The sequence below is a fragment of the Cherax quadricarinatus genome, chromosome 78 (genome assembly GCF_038502225.1).
Source record: "Cherax quadricarinatus isolate ZL_2023a chromosome 78, ASM3850222v1, whole genome shotgun sequence".
In the NCBI taxonomy this organism is placed as follows: domain Eukaryota; kingdom Metazoa; phylum Arthropoda; class Malacostraca; order Decapoda; family Parastacidae; genus Cherax; species Cherax quadricarinatus.
The window spans coordinates 15954007-15968431 of record NC_091369.1 but is presented as its reverse complement, the minus strand read 5'-3'; the positions used below and the strand labels follow the sequence as shown (position 1 = coordinate 15968431).

Sequence of the window (14425 nt, the reverse complement as noted above, 5' to 3'; positions counted from 1 at the left end):
GTGGTGGAACAGCTAGAAAGGAATGAACTTATTCACAACCACCTCGGTTTCAGGGAAGAAAACTCCTGTGTCACGAACCTACTGTAGTGCTACTACAAGGTGACGGCAGTAAGGCAAGAAAGGAAGGGGTGAGTAAACTGCGTTTTCTCGGACTGTATGATGGCTTGTGACACAGTTTCCCGCAAGATATTAGTGCAAAAGCTGGATAACCAGGCAGGTATAACAGGGAAGGTACTTCAGTGGATCAGAGAATACCTGGCAGGGAGGCAACAACGAGTCATGGTACGTGACGAGGTTTCGGAGTGGGCGCCTGTGACGAGTGGGGTTCCACAGGGGTCAGTCCTGGGACCGGTGCTGTTTCTGGTGTATATGAATGACATGATGGATTGGATAAACAGAGAAGTGTCCCTGTTTGCAGACGATGTGAAGTTAATGAGGAGAATTCAGTCGGATGAGAACCAGGCTGGACTACATAGGAATCTGGACAGGCTGCAATCCTGGTTCAGCAACTGGCTCCTAGAGATTAACCCCACCAACTGTAGTCATGAAGACTGGGGAAGGGCAAAAGAAGACCACAGACAGAGTACAGTTTAGGGGGGCCCAAAGACTGTAAGCATCACTCAAGGAAAACGATCTGGGGTGAGTATTATACCGAGCATATCTCCTGAGGTGCACACCAGCCAAATAACTGCTGCATCATTTGAGCGATTAGCAAACCTGAAAATAGCGTTCCAGCTCCTCAGTAAGAAATCATTCAAGACTCTGTACACAGTTTATGTCAGGCCTATACTTGAGTATGCAGCACCAGTCTGGACCCCACACCTAATCAATCGAACCCTGCAACCACAACTTGGTGAGTATACACACACACACACACACACACACATACACACACACACACACACACACACACACACACACACACACACACACACACAAACACACACACACACACACACATACACACACACATAAACACACATACACACACACATACACACACACATACACACACACATACACAAACACACACACACACACACACACACCTGGTCAAGCATGGTAAAGTTTGAACTAGCAAGGAGGACTAAACACATGGAAATCCAAGATAATGGAAGGGAAGGTTTGACCCAGCAAGACTGGATCTAGTATTCACCAAGTGTAAACCTGATGTACACGAAATAAAAAAAAAGAGAAGTCTCTGGGTGCTAGCAACCATAAAGAACTGCATTTCGAGTGCTTTGTGCAAGTAAACTTTGAGGGAAGAATAGCAGGCGGTGGATGGGAGAAACCAAACTGCAGATAAGGTAAACCTTGAAAGTTTGAGAGCATTCCTGAAAATAGTTCAGTGGATATGGAAACTTTATACCCAGAAGAGAAAATGGTAGGAACAAAAAGAGCCCAAAGTTCGACCAAAGCTTCAGAGAATAAACTAGATAATTACAAAACTGTACATTTCTAAGACCAGAATAAAACAGACGAGTCGGAAATGAGTAAGCAAGGATGAGAACAGAAGTTGAGAGACAGTGTTAGATGATATTGCAGCAGAAGACAAAGCTGAACTTAAGATAAGATAAGATAAGATTTCGTTCGGATTTTTAACCCCGGAGGGTTAGCCACCCAGGATAACCCAAGAAAGTCAGTGCGTCATCGAGGACTGTCTAACTTATTTCCATTGGGGTCCTTAATCTTGTCCCCCAGGATGCGACCCACACCAGTCGACTAACACCCAGGTACCTATTTGCTGCTAGGTGAACAGGACAACAGGTGTAAGGAAACGTGTCGAAATGTTTCCACCCGCCGGGAATCGAACCCGGGCCCTCCGTGTGTGAAGCGGGAGCTTTAGCCACCAGGCCACCGGGTCACAATTACATCGGAAAAAAGACAGTAAAAGACGAGGTAATAAGTATGAGAAGAGCTCACGAGAAACGACAAGAATGTCTGTGAGCAGGTGAAAAAAAAACATTGGAATAGGTGTCCTCAGTGAAAGAAGGAGTAAAGAGAAAGAATACACAAATGGATACTGGACACGATATACGCAAGAGGGGGAAAGGTGAACAAACTTTAAAATAAACTGGATACATAAAAAAGCAATGGGACCCACCAAAGTGCTACCATAGCTTCTACGAGAGGGGGACAGAACTGTCTGAACCGCTAGTTAAAATTTACAAAAAAAAAGTCAATGGATATAGGATAAATGCCAGAGATCTGTAAAACAGGAATGTAATTTCAATATTTTATGAAAGAAGACAGGTAAGAAGTGTTATTCAACACCAGTATTGCTGATATGCATACAATGTAAGGTAGTGAAGAAGAGAATCAAAAGAGTTGTGGGGAACTTGGAAAGAAGTGGTTTATGCACAAGAACCAGCAAAGGCTTAGTGATGGGAAATCTCTCCTCACAAACCTGCGGAAGTCCAATGGCAAAATAGGAGAAGCGAGGTAAGAAAGAGAAGGGTGAGGTGATTGAAAATTCTTGGACTGCAAGAAGACATTTGATAATATACCTCAATAGAGACTGGACCAAAAACACAAGGTGCAGACAGGAATAACAGGGAACATGATACAGAAGATCAAAGCGTACCTCGCGGAAAAAAAAAAGAGGGATTGTCCAAGAAAAGGTGTTAGATAGGAAAAATATAATAGGTTAGATTCTGCAAGGTGTGATATTAGGAGCAGTTCAATTTCTTGTACAGTCAGTAATATACCAGAAAGGAGAGAGTCAGATAATTCGTATTTGCAGGTGATGTAACATTAAAGAGGAAACTGAAAGTCAAAGATTATAAGGAACGGCTATAAATGAACCCGAACACTTTGCAAATTTGGTCAAAAAAGTGGTTTCTTGAAATTCAGCACTAGCAAATGCATGATTACGATAATCGGTGAAGGGTAACAAGACTGGAAACTGAGTATAAACTCTGGGGACCAGAGACCGAAATCTTAGTGACGGGGTAAGCATAGTAAGTAAGTAAGTAAGTAAGTAAATTTATTCAGGTATACACAAATACAGTTACATAGAATTATCATACATAGCAGCATATGTGTAGAGAACCTAGGATAACCCAAAAAAGTCAGACAGAGTGACTTAGTGCTGAATATATTACCAGAGGAACACACCAGACGAATGAACTCTGCAGTGAATGCTCAACAAACAATTTGAAGAGAAATTTTTCTGAAATCACAATAGTCAGATACAACCGTATACACAACATATCTTAGGTCCAGAATTAAAACTGTTCCCCCTCCCTTCCTTTCAATTAATAAATTATGCTAAGAGACCTTAGAAAGTGCAGAGGTATGCAACGAGGCTAGTCCCATAGTCAAGGGAAATGAACTATGAGTAGAGGCTAAAGGTTCCAAACCTTACGATGTTAGAGGATATAAGAATAAAATAAACAATAAAAGTCAAAAGGAGAAATATGGTCAGAACAAGTCAATAATTCACATGGCTCACAATGATTAACATGACACATAATCATTCACATGTTTATTAATCATTCATATGAACCTAATGATTCACTTAGTTTATAGTGGCTGAAATGGCTAAAAGAAATAAGGCTAATCTCCTAGTACTAGGAAAGTTCAACGATTAGGAGATTGACTGGAAAACCTGGGACTTCATGGAGAACTGGAATCATGGACAGCAAAGCTTATAAAAACAGTAACGAGGAATCTCCTGAGCCAACTTGTGAAGGACAACAACAACAGTGAGGGAATGAGATGAGCCAGCAAAACTTGATCTGATTTTCACACAAAATAAAGCATGACAAAGAGGGAAATAATTATGGGGAATCAATAGGAACCAGCGAGAATAGGTACTAAATTTAGAGTACCTCGTGGAAAGGGAATGGCGAAAAAAAGGGAGGAAGTAAGTAACAGAAAATGGAGTTACAGAAGAGGGGACTATGATAGCATGATTTTTCTGAACGAAGTGGAATGGAAATGGGAACTGGAAGGCAGAAGTGTACAAGAAATGATGGAGGCAGTAAAGTCAAAGTGTCGAGATGCAAAGGAGAGATTAATGTCAACACGAAAAGAAGCTGGAAGAACAAAGGGAGCCCATAGTTTAATCAAGAATGCAGAGAAGCCAAGAAAGGCCCCAGAGGTCTTGGAAAAAAATAAAGAGTAATGCTTCTTTTGCAGGAAGCCGCTAAACGAGCAGGAGAACTAGAAACGAATATGCAAGAATAAGAAGGGAAGCAACAGGGAAGTGACAAAGTATCACAGGCCAAAATTCAACGATGGTTACTCCTCAGCTCTATAAAAAATGACGACTCAGAAGGAACACGTGAAAAGACAGGAAAGAGGAAGGATCGCTGACGGAGAATGACAGAGACGTATGTTAAGTGTTATGTAAAAGATATAGAAATGTCTTCCCAGAAGAAGATGGAAAACTACTAGAAGACACTAGTCAAAACAGACCAACAGGTACTGCAGAGTATGAACGCAAAAAAAGATGAAGTGATAAGATTAGTACATGAGCTTCATGTACACTAACAATATTCCAGTAATTAATTTTTATAGTGGGCTAGAAGAAGATAAATTATGTAACATCACAGTCACTAGTGAAATGGTTGTGAAGCAGATAGACAGACTGAAGCAAAATAAGTCGCCGGGTCCTGATGAGGTTTTTTCAAGGGTTCTTAAGGAATGCAAAATGGAAGTCTGTGAACCATTAACTAATATTTTTAATTTATCTCTTCAAACAGGTGTAGTGTCTGATATGTGGAAGATGGCTAATGTAATTCCTATTTTTAAAACAGGGGACAAGTCGTTACCGTCAAATTACCGCCCAATAAGCCTGACCTCAATTGTAGGCAAATTACTAGAGTCAATTATAGCTGAGATTATAAGAAGCCATCTCGATAAGCATAGCTTGATTAATGATACTCAGCATGGATTCACAAGAGGCCGGTCTTGTCTAACTAATTTATTAACTTTCTTCAGTAAAGCTTTTGAGGCTGTTGACCACGATAAAGAATTTTATATCATTTACTTAGATTTTAGTAAGGCTTTTGATAGAGTTCCGCACCATAGACTGTTAAAGAAAGTGGCAGCTCATGGTATTGGGGGAAAAGTGCTCTCGTGGATCGAGTCATGGCTCACAGACAGGAAGCAGAGAATGTCCATAAATGGGGTTAAATCCGAGTGGGGATCTGTAACAAGTGGCGTTCCACAGGGATCAGTCTTGGGCCCGTTGTTGTGTATAATATATATCAATGATCTTGATGAGGGAATTACTAGTGATATGAGCAAATTCGCCGATGACACAAAGATAGGTAGGATAATTGATTCAAACGTAGATGTTATGGAACTTCAGGAGGATTTAAACAAACTCTATTCTTGGTCAGAAAAGTGGCAGATGCAGTTCAATGTAGATAAATGCAAGGTTCTGAAGCTCGGGAGTGTCCATAACCCTAGTACTTATAAGTTAAATGATGTAGAACTTAGCCATACAGATTGCGAAAAGGACTTGGGGGTTATGGTGAGCAGCAACCTTAAACCAAGACAGCAATGCCTAAGCGTACGTAATAAGGCAAATAGATTACTGGGATTTATATCAAGAAGTGTAAGCAACAGAAGTCCATAGGTCATGTGATGAATGGTTTTGAAAACCGACAAGTTGAAGAATTGAGACACTTATGCAACACCACTTAACTCAGTGGTGACCTGTACTTAACTCAGTGGTGACCTGTACTTAACTCTGTGAAGAAGTGTCTTGTGTGCTCCCCGTGGACTGAACCAAGATGCCCTCCATCGAGCAACTTTACCAGCAACTTAAGGAAGAATTGAGGGTAGCGAAGATGGAGATACGGCGATTGACCGAGGAAAACAAGAGGATTCGTAGTAGTCCTCCTGTTTCGAGTCCTCAGGTCAAGAAGGGATCGTGGTCAGTGGCTGGACAGCAGGGGACGACGAAGTTGACGATCAAGAAGACGAATGGAAAGCCAGAAACGATGAAGAAGAAAGAGACTGCTGTGGAAACTCCTGTGGAAACCTCAAACGCATTCTCGGTGCTACCCGACGAATGTGAGTCGACTACTGGGATCGTCACGACGAACGACAAGGAAGGTAAGAATATTGTTGTTGTTGGGGATAGTAAGGTTAGATACATGGATAGGGCATTCTGCTTGAAGGACAGGAGTAGGAGACAGAGGGGTTGCTTTCCTGGGGCTGGGATGGAGGACATTGTTAGCCGGCTTGACAACATCATGAACGGTAATGGGATCAATCCTATTATTTGCCTCAGTGATGGAGGCAATGATGTAGGCAAGCGTAGAAGTGAGGATTTAGTTAGAAAGTTCAGAACAGCTATAGACATAATTAGGAAGAAGGGGGGGGGGAGCGCCCTGTTATAAGTGGCATTTTGCCAAGAAGAGGTGTTGGTAATGAATGGTTGTCCAGAGCAATTGGTATTAATTGTTGGCTGGATAAACACTGTAAGGATAATGCAGTACCATTCATTGACAACTGGGACAACTTCTATGGCCGAAATGACATGTATGCCAGGGATGGGGTTCACTTATCCAGGGCAGGTGTGGGTTTTCTTGCTAACTCAGTTGAGGGGGTTGTTAGGACTTAAAACTAGGATTAGTTAGAGGTATGAGTTTAAAAATGATTAATAATGAGTATAGATATATTGACTTATGCTCTGATATTAAGAATCTTAATAGTTACTGTCATAGAGTAACTCTGGGTAATGATAATTTCAGAAATTGTGTAAAAACAAAGATCAATAGGAAAAATGTGCAGAAGAAAAAACATATGATGGTATTTTATGCTAACAGCCGAAGTGCAAGAAATAAAATTAATGAACTACGTTTGGTAGCATGTGCTGGGAACTTTGATATCATTGCCAAGAAACTTCTTCATCGCTATCCTACATAAGAACATAAGAATCGAGGAACACTGCAGGTCTTCTCATATACTTATCCAATCTCTTTTAAAAGCTACCCAAGTTTTTAGACTCTATCACTCTACTCCGAAGATTGTCACGTGCAGCTTTCTCCACCTGACCCAGCATTCTTATCCTATAAATACTCACGCATGTTTCACCCAGGAAGATCTGTTTGTGACTTAATAAAACCCACTATATGGGCGAAACGTTGTCAATACAGGCTCACCTTATACTGCACGTGTTTATATTTCCATTGTGTCGGTATTTTATACTATTTACTTCCAACAAAGTGAAGCTGAAGCATAATGGAACCTTATACTGTCGAATGTGAGGCGTGAAAGTCTAGAAGACGTTACAGTATGTGGGAACCACTAGTAGAAGCAAGAGGGCAAAAATTTGAGGAGCACTACAGCAGGCCTACTGGTCTGTTGAAGATTGAGACACTTATGCAGCATATGGGAATCTTTATTCAGGAAACGTTTCGCCACACAGTGGCTTCATCAGTCCAATACAAAGAGGAAGGCGTAAGGAGAGGAGTATGAGGTAATCAGTCCCTCAGCCTGGAGTCGATGTGTTCAGTCCATCAATATTGTAGAAGATTGATGGACTGAACACATCGACTCCAGGCTGAGGGACTAATTACCTCATACTCCTCCTCTCCTTACGCCTTCCTCTTTGTATTGGACTGATGAAGCCACTGTGTGGCGAAACGTTTCCTGAATAAAGATTCCCATATGCTGCATAAGTGTCTCAATCTTCAACTTGTCGGTTTTTCAAACCATTCATCACTACTGGTCCGTACTGGTCACGTCCCTCTCGATCCTCACCCTTTTCACTCACACCCAGTAGTTATTTTTTTTTATTTATTTATTTCCAATTTGAGCACACATACAGAGGTACAAAATGAAGCTACAATAAATATCCTCTATACCAAAAACCATTGTGTTGCTGTGACACACAAATATGATGAAGATAATGTGTCTTGATTCTTGACTGAAACATTTCACATAAGCAGTAGGTTACTCCAGCCAAATACAGAGGACGTTAAAATGGAAGCAGCAGTCGTAGTAGCGATGTAAACAATAAAAATACCCAACATGTGTCTTACTCTTCAACTTGTCGGTATTACATATCATTTACATTATCGCTGAAGGGGATAGACAAGAGCCCCTAAGTAACAAAACAAATACTTTCAGAGGATATTGGAACACCTAAATAGAAGATTCTTTGGTAGGTAAGACACATAGGCAACAGTTAGGTAACTTTATTCCTAAACGTTTCGCCTACACAGTAGGCTTCTTCAGTCGAATACAGAAAGTAGGCAGGAACAGTAGAGATGTGAAGACGATGTAATCAGTCCATCACCCTTGAAGTCGTAGAATTTGAGGTTGTCAGTCCCTCAGCCTGGAGAAGTTCAGTTCCATAGTCAGGAACCAGCTCGGATTTAGGGATGGAATTAATCGACAGTCACAGAGAAGGTACAAATATAATTTATGAAGACAGTAATGGAATACCTGTTCAATTTTGATATCACACCTCGTGATACATTATCATTCTGATGTGCAATAGGTCTAGTAATATATGCTCTATCCTCTAGTAAGTCAGGGATGTCTGAGTGAGCCTAGAACCTAGTCTCTTAAGTGTGTAATTCTGAATGCGTGCTAATGTGAACAAAAGTAGGTAGGAGGTTGCTAGGGGCTCTAGGAGTTGTCCCGCTAAAGCTCAGACTGAACTCAGATTCTGAAAGTTCAAAGCCCTTGGAAAGCAGAAGTTCAAGAGCGGAATTACTCAGTTCTGACTGTGGGTGAAAATGGCTCGGGAAGAAACTGGAAAGTTAACTTTCTTTTAAGAAAAAAGTAGTTATTTCAGAGTAAAAATTTGAAGTAATTAGCTTTTTCTTATATATTAATAGCTAAGGAGTGTTAAGGGTTAAAGATTGGTGGTAAAAATGTCTTCAATCCTAAATCATTTGCAGATGCTGCTAACACTTAGCATTTTTTTAAGAGAGAGTATGTTTCCTTCCACGTAAAATGATGAAAAATATTCAAAATGAGAGTTTAATGGTGTAGGTTTTAGCTTCAGTGCCCGAAGAGCGATGGAAGAGTTATGTAATCTCAGAATATGCAAGAGGGACTCAAGAGACGCCACAAATCGTAATATACCAAGAACCCCTCCCAGTAGCCCTCCCAGGCCATTGTTCAGGAAAATAACTGTAAAATAACATTGAAAAATGGCTAAGAATTACCATGGAAAAAATTCACTTTCAATCTTATTAGCTGAAAAATTTTTGTAAGAGAGAGTGAGAAGAGGGAGCAAATCGCAGATTAATAAAGCAGATTGGTCTCCACTCTCTCCTGGTGAGCTGAGAGAGGAGGGAAGCTTGGACTGATGAGCTGCTCGATTAGGTGTATACTGAGCTATGGAAGATGTCCCAGTAAAATACGTGTCTGCAAATATAAAAAAAAATCTACCTGTGAAAAAATATACAGGAAAACCTGAGCGCTTTCATGTAATTACACACATGTCTTTAGAGGAACATTTTCATGAAATATACCTATACCTTTGAAAATATATGCGTAAACATGTGAAAGGACCCAGGTTTTCCTATTCACTTTCTTCACTGATATTTTTTATTATACTGCGATACGTAGAATATATTGGAGGGTAGTTAAGCAGCATATGTTACTAGTTGTAAACATACCTTAGGAAGATTACCACCTCCTATTAAGGTTACCTTATATGTTGATACTTTAATGGTTATTACTTGTTTTAATCTTCTCAGTATAGTATTGAGTGAGTTGGTATTTATATATAGTTATATGTATGGGATATAATATATTAGCTCATACAAGGATCGTTAGTATAGTTTCTGTTGCATAAAATATGAAGGACACTTAATTCCTATTCCATGGCATCCAGTTCCTTTTCTACACTTAATATTAAAACCAGTGAAGGCAGTGAAGGATAGTACTCACATTAAAACTCCAGCTGATTTTGTGTGCGTCCGGTCTGGCTTTTATGTGACAGTCGAAATACACATCGTCGCCTTCCTTGATGTGGTTGAGGTCGAGGGAAGAGCCGGCAGCCACATGAACCTCCGGAGAGTCTGTGAAAGAGAGAGAGAGAGAGAGAGAGAGAGAGAGAGAGAGAGAGAGAGAGAGAGAGAGAGAGAGAGAGAGAGAGAGAGAGAGAGAGAGAGAGAGAGAGAGAGAGAGAGAGAGAGAGAGGAAGTAACTGTTAACAGAAGTTATTATTTCTCAGAGATTATAAAATGGTTAAAAGAACTTTGTACAGAATGTATTCACTCCCTTACTGGTGGTTCATAAAATCACACTTCAGTATCTGATCTCACCACTCAACTACACACGAAAGGTCAAGTCTAATTCCTAGTTGTATGACTTATATCATACTTACGTTTAATTAAGACTGTGTAATAATCTGCTTCAATACTTCCTCGTCCACACTGCCGTCCATCCTAACTACCCTCAGACTGGCCATCGTCCTGACGTTTGTGCTATTCATACCCCTCAAGGAAGGTTCCTTGATGTTGGTGAGGGGCTCTTGATTTAGGGAATTGGATCTGTGCTCAAGTTCCCCGAATTAAGCCTGAATGCCTTCCACATCCCCCCCCCCAGGCTCTGTATAATCATATAATTATACATGACTCTTAGTTCTTGGTCCTGCTTCTTGTTGGCCGCTACTGATTTCACTCTCTCTCTGCTACGTGAGCCTTATCATACTTATTCTTAAAGCTATGAATGGATTGTGTGTGTACTCATCTAATTGTACTCATCTAAGTGTGGTTGCAGGGGTCGATTCATAGCTCCTGGCTCCGCGCGCGCGCGCGTGTGTATGTGTGTGTTAGTGTACTCACCTAATTCTGGTTATAGAGGTCAGCCCACTCATTCCTATACTTAAAACTATGTATGAATCCTGTTTAACACTTCGCTTTCTAGTTCACTTCCCGACAACACTAAAACAAAAATAGTTTTTTTTTTACCATCCCTGTGACTTATCTGTGTTTTAAATTTCCAGCTGTGCTCTTATGTACCGGAGACCCGCCTCTCAAACACTCTCGCACTGCACACCCTGTCAGTTCCTCTCAGTATTTTGAACGTCGTAATCATGTTACCTCTCGTTCTTTTGTCTTCTAATATGGTTAGACGTAGCTCCTCCAGCCTCTCCACACAGTTCATGCTCCTCAGCTCAGACTTGTTTCTTGGTAAACCATTACTGTTTTTCCAGCTTCTTTGTATATTATTAATTTGTTCTTAATAATTTACAACGTGCACATAGTATATATATTCCCCAGGGAGAAATTATGTCAAATAGGAATGACCCTAGAGAGATTAATAGTAGAATAAAACACATATTGGTAGAGAAAAGAGGACTTGTACCTGTGAAGACGTGTCTAGTGTACTCTTTGTGGACTGAACCATGATTACTCCATTGAGCAACTTTACCAGCAGCTTAAGAAGGAGCTAAGGGAGGCTAAGCTCGAGATACAGGGATTGATGGAGGAAAACAAAGAGGATTCGTAGTAGCCGTCCTGTTGTGAGTCCTCAGGTCAAGAAAGAAACCTAAGCAGTTACCGGACAGCATGGAACAAAGTTGTTGATCAAGAGGACGAATGGAGAAGTAGAAATGATAAAGAATCAAGAGACTGCTGTGGAAACTTCGAATCCTTTCTCTGTGCTACCAGACGAATGTGAGTCGACTACCGGGAGCATCACAGTGAAGAACAACAAGGAAGGTAAGAATATTGTGCTTGTTGGGGACAGTCAGTTTAGGTGCATGGATAGGGCCTTCTGTTTGAAGGATAGGATTTGGTTAGAAGGTATAGGGCAGCAATAGGCATTATTAGGAAGGGAGGGAGCCTTGTCATATGTGGCATTTTGCCAAGAAGTGGTGTTGGAAATGAATGACTATCCAGAGCGACTGGTATACATTGCTGGCAGAACAGACACTGTATGGATAATGCAGTACCATTCATTGACAACTGGGACCACTTCTATGGCCGAAATGACATGTATGCCAGGTTCTCTTATCCAGGGCAGGTGTGAGTTTTTTCGCTAGCTCAGTTGAGGATGCTAGAGCTTTAAACTAGGATTAGTTAGAGGTATGGGTTTAGGAATGGAAAATAATGAGTAACGAAATATTGATTTAGGCTTTCATATCAAAAGTCTTAACAATAACAGTCATCGAGTAACACAGGGTAATGATAGCAACAGAAATTGTGTAAAAGACAAGCTGAATAGGAATAAGTTTTACAAGAAAGAAACATATTAATGTATTTTATACTGTCAAAGCGCCAGAAATAAAATTAATGAATTACATTTGTTAGCATGTGCTGGGAACTTTGATGTTATTGCAATAACTGTAACGTGGTATATAAATTAATGAGTCGGGATATGATTGCTGAGTGTCATATTCAAGGGTTTAAGTTGTTCCATGTAGATGGATATAACGGGAAAGTGGGTGGAGTTGCATTATATGTACGAGAAAATATAAACTATTGCATGAAAACAGGTATAAAAATAGATGGATCAGTAACAGAATCTGTTAGGGTAAAGTTTCTAGAAGGTCAAGAAAAACTAATTCAAGGTGTAATATACAGGCTTGGATCACGATAGAGGGAAATTTGTTTGGGACAAAATTGTTAGGGCTTCTAGACACAATAACGTAGTTATAGTGGAATAGAAGTAGTTTGATGTGGTCAGTCCCTCAGTCTGGCTGGAGTGATTGCCTCCTCCTGCATACATTACATTCTATTCTGTATCTGACTAATGGAAGTTACCGTTTGGACAATAAATGTGCAAAAGCTGGACCCAGCTGTTGCACATTTGTTTTAGTCATTAAAAACATTTGATGACTGTGCAAGATACTCTAGGGACGTTATAATGCGGTTAGATATCACACATTAATTATTGATGCAGTGAGGATAAAAGGGTTCCTAGTATTTACTAACTTTTCGTTGCAAAAATCCATCACCGACAATCTCTGACTATCTCCTTTAAATTCTTTCCACTCCTTACACAGGTCAACCCTCCACCTTCTACTATCCTCCCCCTATCCAACACTACTCACTACCCCCCTCTGCCTCATTGTCTCTCACTATCTCACTGTCTCCTACCATCTCACTGTCTCTCATTACCTCACTGTCTCCCACTACCTCACTGTCTCCCACTACCTCACTGACTCCTACCACCTCATTGTCTCCCACTACTTCACTGTCTCCCACTACCTCACTGTCTTCCCCTACCTCACTGTCTCGAAGACACAGAGAGTCTGCTTTTGACTCTCGCCTCGGCAGGTCATAGCAGCTCTCCTTACTTACTCAGTCTCCCTACGATCCCCGATGGGGAGGGGAATCTTTACCAGCGTTGTCTTCACCTTGACTTGCACGATGAGCTACGTAAATCGTGTAAAGATCTAGCCAAACAGTGGTACCGTTGATGATTCAACGAAGCTTGCTCTTGCAACTGTTGTGCAGGGAGCATTGCATGTGAATTTCAACTCTATTCTGTCACTCAAAGAAGCATTCATTGTTGTGTGTCACGATGATGCTGAAGCAGAGAAGTTACTCACTACAGAAGCCATCACTACTCTTACTGCCCAAGGGTTTACTGTTACATCTTCTCCTGCTCTCAGGGCAAGGAAATCAGTATTCCTGAAAAAAATGGATAAGATTCTGACTTCTCAACCAATTGCTGAACTCAAGTCATCTATTGAAACTCAAAATACTTGGGCTACTGTTGACAGTATTACCAAAATCTCGAATGCATCGTCTATGCTCAAGGTCACCTTTACCGACGTGAACATGGCTGCCACTGCTCTGAACGAAGGTCTTGCTGTTTACTACTACTACATCAGTCCCACCTACATAGAAGCAGAGAGATACCACTACATCCAACATTGCTGGAACTGTTATTCTTATCTTCACACCACCAAAGCATGTCCAGTAAAAGACAATAAGTTCTGCACTACATGTGGTAGTGAGGGACACACCTTCAGTTCCTGTACCGCTGCTGCTCCAATACAACCAGCGTGTTTAAACTGCAAAAGTAATGATCACCATACTCTGGCAGCAAAATGTCCTACTAGAAAGGATATAATGAAGAAAACACAAGATGTAGCAAAGAAAAAATCTACCAACAACACACCAACGTATGCCGCAATTGCAAAGTTGACACTACAAAATTACTTCAAGCATCTACTCAGCCCGCCTCCACCACCACCATCACTCCTCCAACATGTGACGTAACGAAGATCCACTATTGTCTACTGTACGCTCACATGCAGAACATGGCTGTACCTGGATCCTTTAACTCTACCATTAACGAGTTATTTGCATTAAATAACATGCCGTCATTTACATTTCCAGCATCTCCACCTTCTGAAGAAATTCTGAAATTCACCAAGGACTTAATCATCACCTCTGCTGCAGAAGCTCCATCACCACCACCAACTAGTGACGTCACTCCAACAACGTCCAATGAGAAGCCTCCACCGCCACCACACCTAACT

The 14425-nt window shown here is 40.9% G+C and overlaps 1 protein-coding gene across 2 annotated transcripts in view; it reads right to left on the bottom strand.

Annotated features, from left to right (window-relative positions):
• Positions 1-14425, bottom strand: part of LOC128701633 (nephrin) — a 625789-nt gene that overhangs the window by 146428 nt on the left and 464936 nt on the right. For both annotated transcript variants that reach the window (XM_070101737.1, XM_070101739.1), the window contains exon 8: positions 9874-10004. In XM_070101737.1, the coding sequence (XP_069957838.1) occupies positions 9874-10004 (131 nt within the window). The remainder of the gene's footprint in view (positions 1-9873; positions 10005-14425) is intronic.